At 41.6% G+C, this 20885-nt stretch overlaps 1 protein-coding gene across 1 annotated transcript in view; it reads right to left on the reverse strand.

Moving 5' to 3' along the window:
• Positions 1-11265, reverse strand: part of CEP63 (centrosomal protein 63) — a 361269-nt gene extending 350004 nt beyond the window's left edge. The window contains exon 1 of the mRNA XM_086943933.1: positions 11182-11265. Within this exon, the coding sequence (XP_086800059.1) occupies positions 11182-11228 (47 nt within the window). The 5' untranslated portion in view covers positions 11229-11265. The remainder of the gene's footprint in view (positions 1-11181) is intronic.
• Between the last annotated feature and the right edge of the window lie 9620 nt (positions 11266-20885).

Consider the following 20885-nt stretch of genomic DNA (forward strand, 5'->3'; position numbering starts at 1 on the left):
TAGGAACCCAACGCAACCTTTTCTGCAGCTTCTGTTTATGCTGGAGGATTGTCTTCTCCTGAACCTGTTGTTTGTCATGACAACCACTCCTTCTCCATGATTGCTGCTGGGTTCCAGAGGCTGTGGAGTTGTCTGTGCGTGCTTCCGCTTCATCTCCATTGCGCCAGTGTTGGTGACTGCACTTATAACTTGTTTTTGCCTCGCTGTCCAATTAAAGTAGTGCTGGGTAGCATCGACTCCATTCTTCCGCTAAAACTTAATTTAATTGTTGATGTTGTGCAAAATTCACAATTTAGCCTCAATATTCTTAGAGTCAAATTGTAATACGTTCAACACAAACCTTTTCCCTAACTCCTCTTTCCTTCATGCCTGTGAAATGGAAACCATCTATACTTCATTAACCTCATTGATAAGATTGATGATGATGTTTCACAAGATAAGAAAAAGAAAATCCTTTTGCTATCCCTTAGGTACGGATTGTCTCAAAACTTAACTACACAAGGAAAAGATGATAAGAAATGAAGGCGATGTATTTTCACAGGCCGTATTATATCTGGATGGGTACTGAGCACAGCTATTAATAAACATAATTTCTTTCACAGAAAACAAGAGCAGGATGAAAACTGATGATTATGCTTCAGCTCTTAAAAAAAAGTAGTCCTTAGTTGTAGATTCAGAGCTTTACACAATGAGCTGATATGAAACCACATTATCATGCATCTAAAAAAAATGAGGCAGTTCAGGAAAGATGATGGGTTCTTGGAAACTCTTGGATATTATAGCAGTTGTCCGTAAGGCTGAAGTCTTGAGTAATTGCACTAACACCATTGCTTCTGAGATGAATAGTAGCAATAAGGAAAAAGTAAGTAAGTAAATAAGTGAGGAAGGTGGGGCACAAGAAAGATAACCATAGGGGGGATGCAAGGAAATCAATTGACCCTAAACAAGCTTCTGATTATTAAAAAAAAAACTGATGTATCGATAATGGTGGAAAAAATGTTATAGATGTGGGAGTAACGATCGTCTGGCTTATTGTAAAAGATGCCCTGTTGTAAACCAAAAGTGTTTCTTTTGCGGTATTAAAGGTCACTTTGCTGGAGTTTGCAAAGCTAAGCAAAATATAGTCAAAGTTGTGTACGTTTGTGAAACACCTTTGGACTCGGGGAAAGAAGAGTACCGATTCGGATGTAAATAATGACTCCATTCTTAGTATAGGAAATTACAACAAGTGTAAACTCAGTACCAAGTGTAGAAACAAACCAGTATTTAAAATCAAACTGGTGGGGTAGAGATGCTTATTGTAGCTAATTCAGGAGCTCCATATAACCATCATTGATGGTGATACTTGGGAGAAGAAATTTGTAGGAATATTGGGGAGAGAATTATAGCATGAGACCTGACAGTTTCAATGGGGATCCCATACCCATGGTGGGGTTTCGCAGGGTTTCATCTGAATTTAAGAATAGGAAGACATTTGGCAAACTATATGTAGCCAAAGAAGGCCCATTTGTACTGAGCTGGATTCATCAAAGAGCATTAGACATCATTCCTAATCCCCATAGTCCAGAGCAAGTAATGGTTTTGAACGAAAGAGATCTAGAAGGGGAAGTTTTAATATCTGAGTTTCTTAGGGGATTTTCTGGAAAAATAGGGAGTTTTAAATGGTTTGCTCATAAGTTTGTGTTAAAAAAAGGGGCCATGCCCTAAGTGCATAAAGCTAGGAATTTACCCATAATTGAGAGGGAAGAGGTAAACATGGAAATTGAAAACCTGCTCTAATATTGTATAATTAAAAAACAATTGAAGGTGCTGAATGGTTGGCACCATTGGCGGTGGCTAGACAGGCGAATGGAAAAATAAGTGTATGTTTTGACTTGAGAGATTTAAAGAAAAATATTGTCGTGGAACCGTTTCAATTACCCAAGAATAATTAAATGCCCGCCTTGATGTAGGGAATGCAGTGGATTTCCTCTATCGACTTGTCGTCAGCATATCCAGGTCTGTTCACATCCAGAAAGTAAGAAACCCACAGTGCTTATGAATCCCCAAGGTTGTTTTCAGTATGTATGGAAGCCTTTTGGACTTGCCTCAGCTGCCGCTGTTTTTCAAAAGCTGATGCATTCTTTGCTTCCTTACAGATGATAGGGTAATCTTCTTCAAGGACGATATCTTAATCATGGGACAAGATAAAGACATCCATGATAAACACCTCAGGGAAGTTTTGAGCACTTTGGAAGAGAAGGGGTTAATCATGGAGTATTATATATGTAAATTTGCCATGCAGAAATTAAAATACCTTGCTCATGAAGTAAGTTGCAAGGGGACCAAACCTAAACCTGAGTTATTATGAGCGATATAGGAAGCTCCTTCATGAGAGAGAAAGGATGGGTTAAGATCTTTATTAGAATTATTGGAATTTTACTCAAAATTTGTTGGAACTTATGCCGAGAAAATGTACTCCGTGAGACAATTACTAAAAGCCGAATGTAAATTTGAATGGTCGAACAAATGTCAACAAGAGCTGTTAATGATAAAAGATGAATTGTGCAATGCCAACCCCATTCAAGGATTTGATTCTTCATTGCAAACCACTCTAACCACTGATGTCAGTTGCAATGGGTTAGGTGCAGTGTTGATCCAGAGGAATAAAAATGGGAAGGAACTGACACTGGAATTTGCTTTGAGGACATTAACACTTCGAGAAACAAGATATTCAGTCTTTGAAAAGTAAACATTGGCAGTAGTATAGGGCCAAGAATATTTTAGGCAATTTGTAAGGTGAGTCCACGTCAATGTTAGGTGTGATCACAAACCTTTATCCCATTTGTTAACTACAAAGTGGCTGTTAAATGCCACTCCTCCATTTGCAAATTTATGCAAAACTACTGTATTTTGACTATACTGTGCAGTATATGTCTGGTATCAAAAACAGAGTTGCAGATTGAGTAGGTTGCCACTACTGGCAGAGAAATGTGTTGGGGAAGCTTGGGAGGACTTCAGTGTGGCATGGCTTAGAAATGAAATTGAGAAAATCAATTCAATAGATGAATGTGACTTTGGTATAAGGAAGATGAACAAGTGATCAGTGTGAGGGGGCATGTATAGAATGGTTGGCCTCATAATTCACAGTTAAATTTGAGTACCAGGAAGTTCTAGGAAGTAAGATGTGAACTTTCACTGGAGAGCGGTAAGAAATGTAGAAGATCAAGAATGGTTCCTCCAGTATGTTTGAGAAAAAATATTTTAGCATTGTGTCATGAGGGGTTTCTGGGTAACCTGAAGTATGAAAAAAAGAGCGAAATAATTTTATTGGGGGTTGGATAAAGAAGCAGAGGTCCTTGTTATGACGTGTAACGAGTGTGACGAGGCCAATAAGTCACAAGTAACCTTGAAACCACAATTGTTTCTAATTAAATGGCCTAATATGGCTTCGGAAGTGGTGGGGATTGATAGAAAGAGCCGATCCTGTGATTCTGGGCAAATCACTTAATCTCCCAATGCCTGCCAAAAAAAATATGAATGTGTCCACCTGTACAGATGGACACATTCATATTTTTTTTGGCAGGCACTGGGAGATTAAGTGATTTGCCCAGAATCACAGGATGTTGAACGTCGTTGCCAAGACTCGAACTCGGTTCCCTCGCTTCACAGTCGACCGCTCTAGCCGTTAGGCTACATCCTTCTCCCTCTCATCTCTACATCTCTCTTCATGTAGAAGTTTTCACTAATTCTGCATGGTTGTAGGAAGAAAGGGTGTGGAATTTGCGTAAGATGGCGCCGTGTAAGAAAGTAATAAAGATGTGTAGATTGGGCACACCAATTTTATAATGATGTATTCTGATAAGGAACTAGGAAACGATCTGTGTGCTGCACTTTCAAGTGGCTGTGTAGGACAAAATGTATGTGAGCGAAGGCCAAGTTCGAGCCGGCAACTGGGATAAAGATGTGCACAACTTTCAAACAATATATCAACAGTTTTGACAATATTTCGTCGCACGATTATTGTTTAATGCACCACTTCAATTTCAACCAGTGCTAAACATTTTTTCCATGTGTGCTCTTTGCATCAATGAGTACAAATCAAATGCAAATTAGGCACAAATTATACATTCAAAACATTCTAATGATACAGCAGGTTCATGAATTCTGAAAAACACAGTCAAAATGTGTGCCCGGTGCATTTCGGGACCCAGGTTCCTTTGTTAGGGGCAAATTGCTCATACTCTAATATATACCTGCTAGCCGTCACGATCAGAGTATATAATCCGATGCCACCATGTTCATGGGGAAGTTAACTAATTTCTATGTTCCAACCGAAAACCTGCGCTGTTAGATTTAAACGTGCTGGAGCTTTCTAGTGGGGTTTGAGTCGCTCGAAGGCATGTAAGAACCGTCATGCTGTTTTGAGGAGAGAGAATCAAATTGATACAAATTTCACAAGGTTGATGAAGAAAAATGTTAAGATGGAGGAGAGAGTCAACCCCAACCATGTGGCAATGCTGAGCAACTTCACATCAGCTTCAACCATGTGACAATGTACGAAGCGGGGTGGATGGGGTGTTGATGCTGTTCAACAACCTCAACCAGGTACCAGCTAATAGTTCCAGTGATACTCATAGGAGTACATTTGGACGTGTCATTGTGAAACCTTCTCGCTTTAATGACTTTGTTATCTCATGATGATTGGTATTACGAGTAGCGAGTAGTACAACTAGTTTTTATTATTGTAATGTTGTTTGTGTGTCAAGTTAATTAATTTTATTAGAATGGAAAATGGGTTGTGTTCTATATTACTCATGTAGGCTTGTCCTGGGTTCCGCTCACACAAGTATTCTATGTTTGAATTGCTATTGGAATGGGAGCTATCATACCTTTACCTCTGAGCAGCTGCGACTCTACGGGGCTACAATAAACTCTTTTCTGAAGTTATCTTTGGTGCATGTCTTTACACCTGCAATAAATATATTTGTTTTGCTACAACTTTCCCCCTAAACAGTACCATAATTCGTTAATAAGACCATATTTTACTTTAAACAGCATGCATTTTGTTCTCCACCTCCAGTGCAGCGTAGCCGCTGCCCAGCTGACAGCTGCTGACAGAAACCTTTGAGCAGTGGTGACGGTATTTAGTACAATGATCTTCAGACTATGCTGACAGACGGGATGTAACCATATTGGACACTGACCGTGGACAATGTTGCAGCGAGGCACTGCACATTTGCAGTGGCTTGGACTCTAGGTGGTACACATATCTCGACTGGAATCATATATTTGGAATTGAGAGGCACAAATGACCATTAAAAACGGTTGACAGTATGCTGTCTCAAGACTCCAGGCTACGGTTGCCATGTTTCCAATATTCATAGTTTAATCTCTCCACAAATTAAAGTGGCATGCTTGGTGCAAACTTGTTTTTTCCCCAAACATAGGTGCATACCTACATTTGTTATGTGTATTACGTGGTACATGTTCCGAGAATTGCAATTTAGCCGGACTCTTGATAAGAGCTGTAACACTTAATCTTTGGCTCGATTCCAATATTTGTACAGTCATAGTAGACAGTTATTTTGCATCCAATAAAGTAAATCCACTAGCTGCCTTAAGTACTGAACGTGCCAAATCCACAACACTCAAAGTTTTAACCCTCAAAATGGGGGGTTAATACATTAGTTATGCATACTTTCCCACATTCCGACAAACACAAACTAAAAATTTGCACTGGATGCACAATTTCAGCCAGATTTCATCAGGCAAGAATCTGCGGCTTTAGTCAAAATTGGGGTGCACATGTAAGCTAGTGAGAGGTTGGAATGATCCCCTAAGTGAAGATTATATTATTCATCCTAGAACTAAAGTCTGTATTCAAGCCAAGATTCAAACCTGTGTCCTTCAGATTGCCCTACCTTTACACAAGAAGGTACACAGAAAACTAACGTAACATGCTAGCTTTGTCTGTTGGAAAAGTGTGCCTTCTGTAAAATGGGGTATGTGGTGGTTTCCAGTGCTGTGTGGTGGTGGATGATAATGTTGAGTGGTGGTGCATGTGGTGGTATATGCCTCATTTGAATAATATCAGGCCACATCATAATTCTGGAATCTGTGTTGGGGATTTCAGATTTGTGATGTTAACACATAAATACGGAAAAAGGGGGGATGAGATGCAAAAACTGTGTTTGCGCATTTTTACAGCATTTATTGGTGCAAATGTAGAAGTAGCTTTTTGCTGGTGTCAATGGGAACAGATTTCCGATGCAGTAAAGTAATGTTCACCTAATTTTTAGGCCTTGCCTGCGTGAGCCTGCGCTAGCGTATGCCCTCTCGAATGCTAGAGTCTTGAATTCTATAGTGGGCTGGCTGGTAACCTGTTGTTTGCTTGTAGCATTGTCACTCATTTTTTCTGCCTTCTAGTTAGACTGTTTTTTGCCATGCATCACTTTTTTTGTTTGTTATCGGCACATGGACCAAGCACAGATTAATTAAACGAAATTAATGTTCTTACGCTACTCGCATTGTGATTCAGGCACTATTTCTTTGTAAAAAAAAACACAACAAAAAACGCAATGACTCGGTTCACACTGGCTGTGTCATAGCTTTTTATTTATTTTTACGTTCCCCCATCGGTTTCTTCCCCCCCTACCCACCATCATCTTGTTTCTCCCTCTTGAGCTTCTCGTTACCCACCCGTGTTCCCTATACTATATTTGAGCAGCACGTGTCACTTACACAGGTTTCCTCAATGCTGGAGCTTTTTTGGGCTGTTTAATGGGGACCACTATCATTTTGGTGCCGAGGCCCATTTTCTGTCACAACCCGACTTTGCTTTGGCATTGTGTTAAAATACATCATCCCCAAAAAAGGAGAGTTACCCTTCTAAACCAAAGGGTCAGGGTTATAGTGTCAAACAAAAAATATTTCTCTCTTGTACTTATTTCCGTGTTAAATCATTATTCATCAAATAAAACACTCTTTTCGTAAATACAGTTCTAAAGTCTAAATCTGTATAAAATCACTTTGTTTCACTATAGTTAAATAACGATGCTGTTTATTACACCTAATAAAAAGACATCATGTTACACATGTTGACCTATAGCTATCTAAGATAACTAAAGTGTAATAGATTGCACCACACAATTTTAAAATAGGTAAGAGAACTTGTTCATTAGTTTTTCCTAAGAAGTACCTCTTTCCCTATTTTTAACCTCACACCTCAATACAAATCTACTCCTTAAGCCCCCATGCCCGCAGTTCACCAAACGGTGAACAAGAAGATCTTCAGCAATTGAGGGTGCCCGTCAGGCATGGCAGCGCCGGTCCGACAATGAGCAAACGTCCTATGTTGAAGCACAACACCTATCCAGGTATGTGAGGGCATGTGATTATTGCAGGGTTACACCCACCGCATACCCTACAGAATTGTTGTTGACCCAAATAGACACTTATTCTTCATTAGGAACTGCTTACCCCACGTACATTTATTAGATTATTTGGAGCACATAGCTATACCTTGATAGGCTTTAAGTCCCTCCTTTTGTTAGGCATAACTTCTTTGTTGACACATTATATCTGGCAGAGAAGAACAATCATACTATCCAAAGATCACATCATGCATACATACTTAACGCCCCCTTAATGACAGCAGCAGATTATAAAGATGAGGTTGTGCAACTATGACCATAAACAGGAAGTTCTCATGGCTGTGTATAAGATCAGGTATCCAGGACTATTTATGGGTAGGAGGATACAGTCTACAGCGAAAGTATACATTCTTATTTTGAATTATTAAAGGGGTCTTTTTACTTTTTAGGGACTGCATCACGATAAACTGTATAAAGGTGCACCGCCACAGAGAGACAGATCTACATCAGCGGGCTTGACATCTCTCCAAACTGACGGGACCAGGAGGCACAAATTGCTTCAGAGGGAGCTCACAACTTTGCCCACAACAACCCTGGAGAGAGCCTCACTGTCATGGAAACAAGCACCCCCAATGGTAGCATTCCAATACAATTTGGTTGCTGGAACTGAAATATAATGAGGGTGGCAAACAGCAATTACTCTTCAAAGGACCAATCGGATGGCTTGGTCAATGACTGACTGTAGGACTACTCAGTATGCCACATAACAAACAAAAGGTGGGAAAGTAACTTCAACAAACAGCAGGTTTCCCTTTTCCTCACTTTATCAAGGATAATGATCCTCATGGGTCACTAGATCTTAGTGCGCCCTTCCCACCCAACAAGAGTATGGTCAATGCAAGAGTTACCGAATGTACAAAACTATTTTGGGACAATTCTTTAACAAAAGCACATTCTCACACATGAGTTTAAAACTTCAATGATTTATTGAAAAAATGGTTAAAATATCAGTATTCTATTTGGGTCATGGTGTACATTATTTACAAATCAGTAATCACAATTAAAAAAACATTTCCATTAAAATCATAAACAAACACAATTTATTGCAAACAATTTTTTTGGTCACTTTATAGTTAAAAATAAAACAAACAAATTGTCGTTTTTCTAGGGCAGTAGGGGTGATAGACAGAAAAGCTCTTTCACCTAGGAAATCCTCTATTCCCATTCTGAAAAATATGTAGAAGTGTTTAATGCTGTCTTTAGCACTGGTAAAGTATGCTATTGAGATTGAAGTGATCAATAGCTGTTCACTATTTTTACTTAAGCATTAATTACAAAGGTTATCTCTTCAAAGATGAGATGCACGATGAAAAGAAAACATAGTTGGACAAGACAATTAGAAAATCTCCCTAGAAACATAAAGTGCAAGTTGGCTCAATGATACATAGAGAAATGCCCGAATACATACTTTAGAGTGGTTGCCATTGACTTGTAGCGATCAAAGTAAATGGTGCGCCAATGAAGGAGAGCAATTTTGGTTAATGATGGCGATATCAAAAGTTGGATTAAAATGCTACCATGGAATGGGCTACGACTTACAAGACTAACATTGTGTGAGTTTGTGATAAGTAGAGCGCTATACATTTTGAGGGATATAAATGATTAATTAACAATGTTGTTAAAAGATAGGGAAGACCCAAGGGTGATCTGGCGATTTCTGCTTAAAATAATTTTAATAACTAAACAATACCCAGCCTGACTATTTCTCAGGAGTAACTTTTATACTGTATGATTTCTCTGAGGTAAAAGGAATACAATTGAAAACGAACCCACTTATAATCCCAGTTTACCTCTAAATATATATGGTTAAAAAAAAAAAAACATTTTTGTCATTTATATAATTCCGTCTTTTCTTGCTTGGTGTACCCTGCAGCCTGGAGGTTGTAATAGAGCCTTTGTGAATGAAAGGCATGATAAGTACATTCATCATTGCTCCTGATCTATGCATTTAATCCAATTTATAGCCCTATGTTTTACATAAACCTTGTGCTCGTCCTGGTAAACCCAAAACAATGATGCCATAACGTGAAATTATTTTTCTTTCTTTTAAATTATTTTAATTCGGATAAACAATAACAATTGATTTTTACATCTGATGTCTAAGCAAAGTTGGCATTGCTAATTTAATAAACAGAACAGTTGTGTACATTTTACAGCTTTTGTTTATTCACTACTCAAGATTCATGGCCCTTTAATGGTAGTTTAAAGAAATCAATCCATTAAAGAGGCCCTAAGAATCCCCACTGTCTCAAAGGCAGAATGACTGACAAACAAATGGATAAACAATTTGCTATGGTTGTCCTGTAGTGGCAACTGGAGTTGTATTTAGTTAAGGCAAATACTTCTATATAGCTAAGAAGGAATTGTCAAGCATCAACCAATTGGTACGAACCAATTAGCTACAACCACAAAAAATTATGATAAACATCTTCTGTACACTCTGTGGACTACAGCCATGTATATGAATGTGTACTCTATGAGCTGATTCTGGGGTCTTGCATTTATTGAACTGCACTGAAAGTATGGATGCAGAGTCTAGGTGAGAGAGCTTAGCCTAAATATTGTTTATGATGGCACACTATTATCCTAGACACCTAGAAGACTCCAGAAGCTCATCAGTTCTCATGGATAGTTTCTACTTGAACAAGTGAACTGCTAACTGACGCTGAATAAATAAATAAAACTCAAGGTACTGTATTTTGCTAGGTGAATGAAAATATACATTGGCAAGAACTCTTTAAGGCAGAACCACTTCTGATTTGATTTCAATACTGTTCAGAGGGGCATGACTTGGCACATAATCTGGATTGTTCCGACTGGACATGGGGCAATGCAAATTTGCATAGGGTTGACCTCTGCAAGAAGTGGCACAGAAATCAATAAAATACAATGGACTAGAATGGGACTTGAGTAATTATCAATCGTTGGGTTTGGTTCAAGCTTTTAATCCATCCGTTTTTTTTTGCTCTACACAGAATGGACATCTAGCATTTCAATAACATCATACTCATTTCACTTTCACAATCAAGCCAAAGAGCCACAATCCTGCCTAGGCATAGAGCACACTTGCAGCCTCAAGTGTTTTCAGTGTAAGCCATAGGTAGTGTTCTTACAGTGGCGCTGGATTTCACAAATAACGATGGATTAAACCCAGATCTGCGACTGGGGGTGAATGTTTTGCCAATGTGCAACATTCCGTCCATCATCTTGCGTGTTTTGCTGTTCGCCCTATGTGGGAAGGGTATGCCCAGACGTGGGTCCCATGCCCACTACGCCACTGGAGTCAAGCTATCCTGGCTGATGATGGTGGATAGCCAGAAACCGGTCATAGGATGCTTGATTCCGGTCCAGGTAAGACACGGATTGGCAGTTCCGGCTGGACTGTTCCCATGAGGCACAAGGTCGAGACTGATTGGCATATGGCCATGTCTGAACTGGGGTGGCATGGTGAGCAAAATAACAATGGATTAAACCCAGATCTGTGACCAGGGGTGAATGTTTGCCAATGTGCAACAGTCCGTCCATCATCTTTTGTTTTTTGCGGATTTCACATCAAAACAAAGGCAATGGCATGAAAATCTAAGGGTTTCTTTGACATATTTTGTATTTAACTCCTGTACCTCAGATATTCCGCTGTAAACACGCACACGCGGAAGCAGATCTTCAAGCAAGCTCAGCCACTAGTACCATGTCCACAGCTTAAATACAGTGAGTTAAGTTCAAGCAGATCATCTATTGAAACCCATGGTTCTTCACTATCACTCACCCATTTTCTTCTCGTTGGCGAATGCCTTCCAGTAAGGCCTCCATCATATAAGTGTATTCTTCATTCAAAACGGGACATCTGAAAAGAAAAGAATGTTTATGTTTCTCAATACACATCCACAGTTAAACTAGAGGTGCAAAGTGCTCCCTCGAAATGAAAATAAAATGATTTTCACTACACAATGCGTTTTATGTGTTCACATTCTATCTAGCTTTTCAGATGCTACAATTGAGCTAGACTCCACAGTGCAGTGATCTTGTACAATCCACAGTTGACACGTCACATGAAGGAAACCATGAGCTTCCAAGCTAATTCCTCTCCGACTTTTGAGTTGGAAATGCTAGCCAGTGCACAACAAGACTATGAATATTATGGTGCTGATTTATAAACGTACAATCGTGTTACTTTACGTTTTTTAATGTCACTGTGGTTCAAGAAGTGGATTATGGAAAAGATTTGTGAAGTGAATATCCCCAACATGATTAAATCATTTAAGGAAGAGAAACTGCTGATGATTCTGTCAACAACTGACACTGTGTGACTCCATGCTGCCCCTGTCCATTGAACAGATGGTCTGGCCTACACTGAAACTAATACATTTCATAACAACAGACTCAGCTTAAAAGCAAGCCAGGTTGAAACAACATCAATTGCATTCTATCAAGGGACAGACAACGGTATCATTCAGTGTCTTTGTATCAAACCCGTAAGTGCCAGAGGGGCCATCCACTGTGGGGGGAAACAGTTTCCTTTGCCCAGTCCTACATCTCTATCATCCTCAACAGGCATTCTAGAGTACTGATTTGTTTGAGGGTGTCTGCGTGTGGTTTGAGCTGTATTGTGACAGTATACATAGGATGACCTCTTTAAGGGTCTCCCCTTTTCTGAAATTTTGGGCCAGTTGATGCTTAATCCTTAATAATGTTCCTCCTCACTTCTCCACCCAGCTGACATACAGGTCAAATGTGTCCCTTTTCAGCCACATATGACGGACTGTAAAGATACAACAGGTTTTTATTAAGCTCTGGTGGGATCTGAGAAAATAGGGCAAATATGCACAAAGTTGTTTTGATAAACAAAAAAAAGCCAGCCATCAAGGTGTGTGATTTATTTTCTTCTAAAATCTGCTATTAACAACAGATTTGCTTTGCAAAGCAGCTCTCTTCTCTGCTTTCTGAAAAGGGGTAAGGAGAAATATGTTTAAGCTGTCACCACTGTTTGCCTTTCTGTACGTGATGGTCATTATACGCCAAATTTGCATATTTTATTCTCTTGCAATATTTGGGTAAACTAGATGGGAAAACCATGTGTGAGCCTAAAAACAATACATTTGTGAAAACTGAAAGACATCCTGCCTCTAGCAGTTATGTAAATTGGTAACGGTTTTGCCGTATAATGCATTAAATGGAGAAAATATTTTTCTCTGAAAATTTTTAGATTGAGGGCTGATTTATAAAAGATTGACGGCTTATCTATGAAAGTAACATATGATTATATTGCCCAGACACTTCTGGTGACAGAGGTGCAATATTTGTCACTCCAAAAACATGTAATATGTCAAATGCAAAAAAGGAGTATCTCAACACAAAACTAATAAAAAAATGAATATTAAGGAGAAGGTAAGCATAATCTATACCCATAATGCTCAGCTTAGGGATATATGTCTTTCGTGCAGCAAATAATTCTGGAATAGTCATAATGGCATGTGACTGTAAGCGAGGTTTTGCAAAACAAAACTTTAATGGACAACAGTAACTCAAAGGCTTTTCAAATGGCATATAATTTTCCATAAACAGTAACCTACTTCAGGGGTGACCATATCTTGCAGGGCAGGTATAGGATAAATCTTAGAGGTGGAATATATTTGGCAAATTATCATCAGAGTTGCCTGCAGCATTTGGACCATCGGCCATCCAGCACCAATAAACCCTAACAACCCCAAACATTTGTAAAAACTAGAGAGATTTGAGACTCCATAGCTTGCATGGATGTCACTCCTGTTACTTACACAAAACGACCAGAAAACGACAAACTATGGCGAACAGAAAATAATTTCCTCATACTTAGGAACTGGAAACCACTGAACTTTGTCGTCAAAGGCAAGATTCCTACAATTGTACATTCCCACACGCGTAAATGGAAACATCAAAGGAGAAAGAAACAGGCCAAAATGGAATTTACTTGTTAGAGGTCCTCTCACATATTACATAACCTTCCACAAGTAGGCTACTGTTTTTACAGAAATGTGGGAATATAGGACCTTTGCCTATGTCGGCAAATTCTAGTCTATGTGACAATTTGTTTGCCGTCGTTAAATTTGTATGGCTGGGAGGATTAGCAGACCAGCAGGCCAACGTGGATCCAAAGTCTACAGAAATCGCACTAGCCACATTTCAGTTAAAAAAAGAGCATCCAAATACAGCTAACAAGGCACTTCCCTCTACTGTGCATTATACGTGTGTGTGTAGTATACTGTTTATCAGAAAGTTTTGCAATATCTTGGATAATTTGCATAATCCAGGATGATAAGACATGTGCCATTAGTAATAAACACACAGCTCTGTTTCCTACTTGGCAATTTTGAAGAAATAGAACTTTTTACCAATGTTCAATGTTTGCTATGCTGTGCATTACAGGTAAAGGCAGCTCACGTCGGACATCCCACTCAGTATGGTTTCAGGGTAGGGCACAGTACTGAGGCTGCCCTGATAAAATCAAGGGAAGAAATCAGGAAAGCCCTGGACCAAGGAGGTGAGGCTGCCCTCATTATGCAGGACCTATCCGCTGCCTTCGACACGGTCCATCATGACCTCCTGATGGACCGTTTGTCGGAGTATCGAGCCACCTCTCAACCCTTCCAAGGCCCCAGGGACTCCATCCCCCACGACCAGTGATCATTTTTGGAGTAGCGGGCATGCGGCCCTCTCCCTGAGCGTTCTACAGGCTCGGTGGACAATACCTACCCACCCTACCACCCCAAGCCGATTTCTCTTTTTTTCTTCTTTAAAGTAGAAGGAGGCAGAGGCCCCACTTCCTGAAGCCACTTAATGGCCCCAGAGACCCCATTCCCCGGTGTGGATTTTTCATTTTCGGGGAAGAGGACATGCAGCCCCCACTCCCCAAGCCTGTCAGTGCCTTGGGGACTCCATCTCCCCAGTTGTTTTTGTTTGGGGGACAGAGGAATTGAGTCCCAGGGATGTGAGATTTATAAATTAATCTACTAGTCCAAAGAACAAAATATAACATAAATCTTCATTTCCTGTAAAAAGGCCCCTTGTCCCAGCTAGTCCGTATCACTATTATATTGGCTGACATAGAAAAAATGACCAGCTACAGAAATGCTTTGCAAAAATGCTTTAAGCAAAACGAACTGAAAGACCGTAGTAATTGCTTCCGAATAACTGACTTCTGGTACTGCTATTTGAACATCATTGCCCACAAAGCAAGGTGAATCCCTTTTGCATTTCCAGCTATTTTTCAGTGAAGAAAGAAGATAAGAAATTCAGTGAAGTTGGAGGAGTGCTGTCTGTCAGATGCCTGCAGCGTTGCTCAAATAGTGGAAGATACATGCTTATATTAAAATGCTGCACATTATTCGAGGCTCAGCGTATCTTCCTGTCAGAGACACTGCTAAAATTCACACCAGGCGCTACCCACATATTTCAAAGGTGCTATGCCAGCCTTACTTTCCAGTGATCATCATGAAGTGCTATTGTTTCAAGTTTTTCCATGTTCAAAAATAAACTGCCATGCCAAATTCACATGTGCTGCAATTAATGCATTGTCAGAAATGATGCAGAGAGTGGTTCCAAGTTGTGTAGTATTGGAAAACGACATAAATGAAACTAGTACTACATGATGATCATTCTGGGCAGTGTGTTAACTGAAGCACATGCGAATTTGGCATGGGAAACATCTATGATTCCTGTAGGAAGCTGGCTCTTTGTGTAGTGTATCAAAATGAGGTACACAGTGTAGAAAGTCCAGACACCCTTATTGGTTTACATGCCTTAAATTAATGATCTCAAATGATCTAATTTGTGTTATTGTGGCCAGTTTAGGCTTTTCAGATGGTAGCGTTAAGCATTTGTTGTACACACAAAGTCAATAAATGACCCACACTCAAGAAGAAACCAGCGATCAATTTAGGAAAATAAGCAAATAATGACTACAAGTTCACAGTGCTTTCAGTTACAGGCTGGGACAAGGGACATAAGAGCACTGTAAATACAAAAGTCAGTAGTCTCCAGTGCACCAACCAGAATCAAATTCTGCGACTCCCTGGATACACAAACTAACATCTGCATTATTGCATAATCCAATTAAGGCTTCATAACATAACATAAAAAGTTAATTTCTCACAGCTTAGTTTAACTAACTCACTTACGATATACGCGTTATTTGATTGGCAGTTACCTGAAGATTAAAACAAAAAATGGTTGCAAAACATTTTGTACTTTATGCACCTCTTTGACCCACCCCAACACTCACTGACCCCCACACCACATAACACTCAGCATCACACTTGCGATACTTTGTGTTTTTTATGCACTTCAACCACCATTCACGACAGCTAACTTGTGTTCCAGAAGCATGACAGACAGCACACTCTATGCACATTGTCCGGAATGCTAGTTTGTTGGCAACCATCTAACTGAAAGAGCATCTCTTTCTTAGTGTAATCTAGGTTTTGGACACCACCTTTGAAATAGGATTTGAGCTTCCCTCAACCATCTGAATAAGAATGTGCTATTAATGAGTAGGAGTAATAGTGGGGCTCTCCATCAGGGCATGCCTCTACCTGTTTTGGGTGAAGTTATTACAGGAATTGTACTCGTAAATGCCCAATTTCCCACTCATTGTTTGAAATTTTCTCAGGGAGAAACCCCTAATCTCCTGAGGAAATGTCAACCTCCTTCAATGCACTTGCTTGTGCACCAAAGTTCATTAACTTGTCTTAAGCCCACCACTTTCAAATTCCACCAGCCACCACTGCATCCAGGTTCTACCACCCAAAATTGCTGGGGAATGCCTGGTTGATACAAGGGTCAGCGACCTTTTCCTTACACTGGAGCTCCAATTCCAATGATGCAAAAACCACAGTTGATGGACAGAATGCAGAACAATGTCATACATTCACCCCAGTACAGAATTCTGGGCCTAAATCCATCGTTTTTTCCACTCCACACCACCCCAGTTCAGACATGGCCATATGCAAATCAGTCCGACCCTGTGCCTCATGAGAACAGTCCAGCCGAACTGCCAAGCCATGTCTTCCCTGGACCGGAAACAAGCTTCCGAGGACCGGTTTCTGGCATTCCTGCCGTCTTCAGCCCGGCTTGCTTGAATCCAGTGGTGTGGAGCGCTTGGGACTCACATCTGAGCATACCCATCCCACTCTGGGTGACAAATGCAAAAACCACAGTTGATGGACAGAATGCAGAACAATGTCATATATTCACCCCAGTACAGAGATCTGGGCTTAAATCCATCGTTTTTTTGCACTCCACACCACCCCAGTTCAGATATGGCCATATGCAAATCAGTCTGACCCTGTGCCTCATGGGAACAGTCCAGCCCGAACTGCCAAGCCATGCCTTCCCTGGACCAGAAACAAGCTCTGAGGACCGGTTTCTGGCATTCCAACCGTCTTCAGCCCGGCTTGCTTGAGTCCAGTGGTGTGGAGAGCATTGGACTCACGACTGAGCATACCCATCCCACTCGGGGTGACCAATGCAAAAACCACAGTTGATGGATAGAATGCAGAACAATGTCATACATTCACCCCAGTACAGAGATCTGGGCCTAAATCCATCGTTTTTTTTGCAATCCACACCACCCCAGTTCAGACATGGCCATATGCAAATCAGTCTGACCCTGTGCCTCATGGGAACAGTCCAGCCCGAACTGCAAAGCCATGCCTTCCCTGGACCGGAAACAAGCTTCAGAGGACCGGTTTCTGGCATTCCAGCCGTCTTCAGCATGGCTTGCTTGAGGGTGGTGTGGAGCGCATGGGACTCACGTCTGAGCATACCCATCCCACTCGGGGTGACAAATGCAAAAACCACAGTTGATGGACAGAATGCAGAACAATGTCATACATTCACCCCAGTACAGAGATCTGGGCCTAAATCCATCGTTTTTTTCCACTCCACACCACCCCAGTTCAGACATGGCCATATGCAAATCAGTCTGACCCTGTGCCTCATGAGAACAGTCCAGCCGAACTGCCAAGCCATGTCTTCCCTGGACCGGATAAAAAGCTTCCAAGGACCGGTTTCTGGCATTCCAGCCATCTTCAGCCCGGCTTGCTTGAATCCAGTGGTGTGGAGCGCATGGGACTCACGTCTGAGCATACCCATCCCACTCTGGGTGACAAATGCAACAAGAAACACCCAAGATGTCCGGGAACAAGTGGGAGGAGGACGTTTACGGGGGTCGCTCTGAAGACTGGGTGACTTGACTTGAGAGAGAACGCCTCTCATATTATGGGACAGAATATTCACATGTAAAAAATATTTACTACTTGCGGAAACACAGAAGCAAAACGTAAGTGTGCAAACGTACTTTTGCTATATATAGGCAAATGTTCCACTTAGTGAAAAAAATCTACCCGTCGCCCTGCACTCCAAGGAGTACCCACTGGGATTGTTGTGAATCCATCAAAACTGACAAATCTACTTCCACCTTAAAACAAAACCCATAAGTGTAGACTTCTTACTGTTTAGATGTGGGTTTGTAAATCGGGCCTGCGGTGAGGGAGGAGAAGGAAAGAGGCACTAAAAAGACAAACGATTCACTCACCATGAAGTAGATATTGGCAGAGATATGTGAAGTATCGCAGAATTGTGTTTTGGTCAGCACTATCCAGAGATAATGTGCAGTTTATCAAGCATTTGTTAGTCTCTAGAACTATGGGATTGCTGCGAGGCCATACTAATGGCAATACAGCATTATGTAACTCTCTGTGACAACATTTACTGTTAAAGGAAACTGCATTGGCACAGATCTATAGACCGATATGTTGGAAAAAACAAAAAACAATGCTAGGGGACTAGGTAGCTGGTACACTTTCTAAAATAATAAAAAGAAAGACTTCTGCTGATTAAACCCAAGGCAGTGACATAACTGGCTCTCCGGGTTCATTTGCTGGAGGAAAAACATAAGTTGTTAGAACCGTAGTGGGACTCATGGGAGAATTGGGTGTCGACTCTAGTGGGTTACTATACACAGTTGGGAGTTTAGTAGAGGGCGCGGGGAGAATCTGTGATCTCACTAAAAGAAAATGAGAGTTCAGATAAACTTCTAATGTGTTCTGTATTTTTACCCGAATACAGAATATAAAGGAAAGGTAAAATCTTTAATATGGTTACAGGATATACATAAAAAGCAAGCAACAAAGCATGGTGGCTTAAAATACTGTAAATGTTTAAAATGTAGCCGCATGGACCGTTTCATCTTAGGAATTAATGATAGCTTCTACAGCACAGACAATGTGGCCTCTTGTCAGAATCTTTAAAGACCTTTTGTCGCGATTAATCGAGTGTGTGAATGTGCCACAGCAGCAACAAAACGTACATACGTATTACGTGACAAAGCATGAGTGATCTTGAAACATGCTTTTTTAAAGCAACCCCACTGCATTAGTGTGGATGAGACAACGGCCGTGGGTCCGAAGGCTCAACTATAATCTGGATAGACAGCTTCCCAGCACAACTGCAGTTCAAAAACAACAACAAACGGCCAGTTGTACCTGTGAATTCTCGCTACTCCGCATGAATTTATGCATTGTACTGTGAGCTTGGTTCCCAAAGCTGAAAGAGGGCGACAATGCAGGGGATCCGATTCAGTAGCCCTCGTGGCCAGCCGCTGCTCCACGGATATCAGATGCATTCTACAAAGCTATACAAATGCATTCCTGGCTGGGTGGAAGCGCTACTTAATATGGCGCTGCTTTTAGGCACACACAATGATCTACAATGTAACGGAGATAAAACTAGGCTAAGGAGTGACAAAAGCGCGGGGGTCTTGTCGCACGTCCACGACCTTTGTTTGAACAGGCCCTGGGAACCAAATCATTTTAGAACAAAGCCGTGAGATTGCTTCAACTTCCCTACGCACGGCGTGAGCCAGTGTGTGGGGACGCCGGCTGCCTCTTGGAATATCCATGCCGATCTGAAGGTTCTGCCTTCCTTGTGCTGGGCAGTTAGTGTGTGGACGAGGCAACCAACTTTTCAGTCAAGTCTGGGCTACCCATATCTAGGCTGATCCACGCTGCTTGCCAACCCCAACACAGACATTTGAAACAAGATTTATATTGCACCCCAGGCTCTAGCATTAGGCAAAGCTAACAGCGCCAGCTCAGCCCCTCCAAGCTGTCCACATGTGTTGTTTACAAACACAGCAGCAGCACAGTCTCTCCTTACCTGTCCCACACAGTACGGCACAGACATGCTGCCGGAGTACAGCGCAACCCAGCTCCACTGAAGTGGCTACAGAGCTTCCCTGAAGTGCAGCCCCAAGCGTGGCGCCTGTTTCATTAGCGCCCTGCTGATCAAAGCGAGCCGCAAAGCACAGAACAAAAGCAAGACCGGCCACTATATTTAAGGATTACAACGCAGGGTGCAGCGATGAGAGCCGGGCAAGCCTGCAGCTATTTTACGATGGCATGAAGAGTAGTTCGGGGAAGGCACAGGAGATAAAGTGAAGTGGATGGAAAGTGAAAGCAGGCATGGCGAGGAAAACACATTGTGCCTGCAGTAGGAACAAGCTGTTGCCATTGTGAAAAATATAGTGCATCTAGGCTAATGAAGGAGACAGTCTCACGGAGCGAGTAAAGCATCCAGTCCCGGTGGGCGGGGCTAAAAGCGGACAGAGGCAACAAGGAGGGATTACACGCACTGGAGGAAGAGAGCACGGCCTGCGGCCGTGAATAAGTGACGGCGGGGGGCGGGGCAGCGAAGCCTTTGATGTGCAAAATGCTGCTGGCAGGGGGAAGTATCGGCCAAGCTCGTCCACGAGCTCGTGAACTGTTGGGAATCCTCCTTGAGGACAGCCAATCAGCTGCCTGAAGAGAGCCTTTGGGGAAAGAAGCAGATCAGCGACATAAGGGCTCCCCCTGTTCTATTTCTGCGAAATAGAAAAGGGACGAGCCCTAAAAACCACAGTTGATGGACAGAATGCAGAACAATGTCATACATTCACCCCAGTACAGAGATCTGGGCCTAAATCCATCATTTTTTGGACTCCACACCACCTCAGTTCAGACATGGCCATATGCAAATCAGTCTGACCCTGTGCCTCATGGGAACAGTCCAGCCCGAACTGCAAAGCCATGCCTTCCCTGGACCGGAAACAAGCTTCAGAGGACCGGTTTCTGGCATTCCAGCCGTCTTCAGCATGGCTTGCTTGAATCCAGTGGTGTGGAGCGCATGGGACTCCAATCCAATGATAACACAGGTGATACACAAGTGTGAGAAGGAAACTTCACATTAATCCTAAGATCCACTCAATGGGCGAGGCAAACATGGTTTTAGGACCTAGTGGAGATATCCTGGGGACAATTCATAAGACTAGCAACACACTAAGATCTACTAACAGGATAGGGAAGTATGCTACTTACAGCAACTTTCAGTCTGGCAGCATAGCACCTGAAACATAGAGTTTAGCAACCTTAAGTTAGCAGCAAGATCAGTGGAAATACT

Source organism: Lissotriton vulgaris, chromosome 11, assembly GCF_964263255.1.
Source record: "Lissotriton vulgaris chromosome 11, aLisVul1.2, whole genome shotgun sequence".
In the NCBI taxonomy this organism is placed as follows: Eukaryota; Metazoa; Chordata; class Amphibia; order Caudata; family Salamandridae; genus Lissotriton; species Lissotriton vulgaris.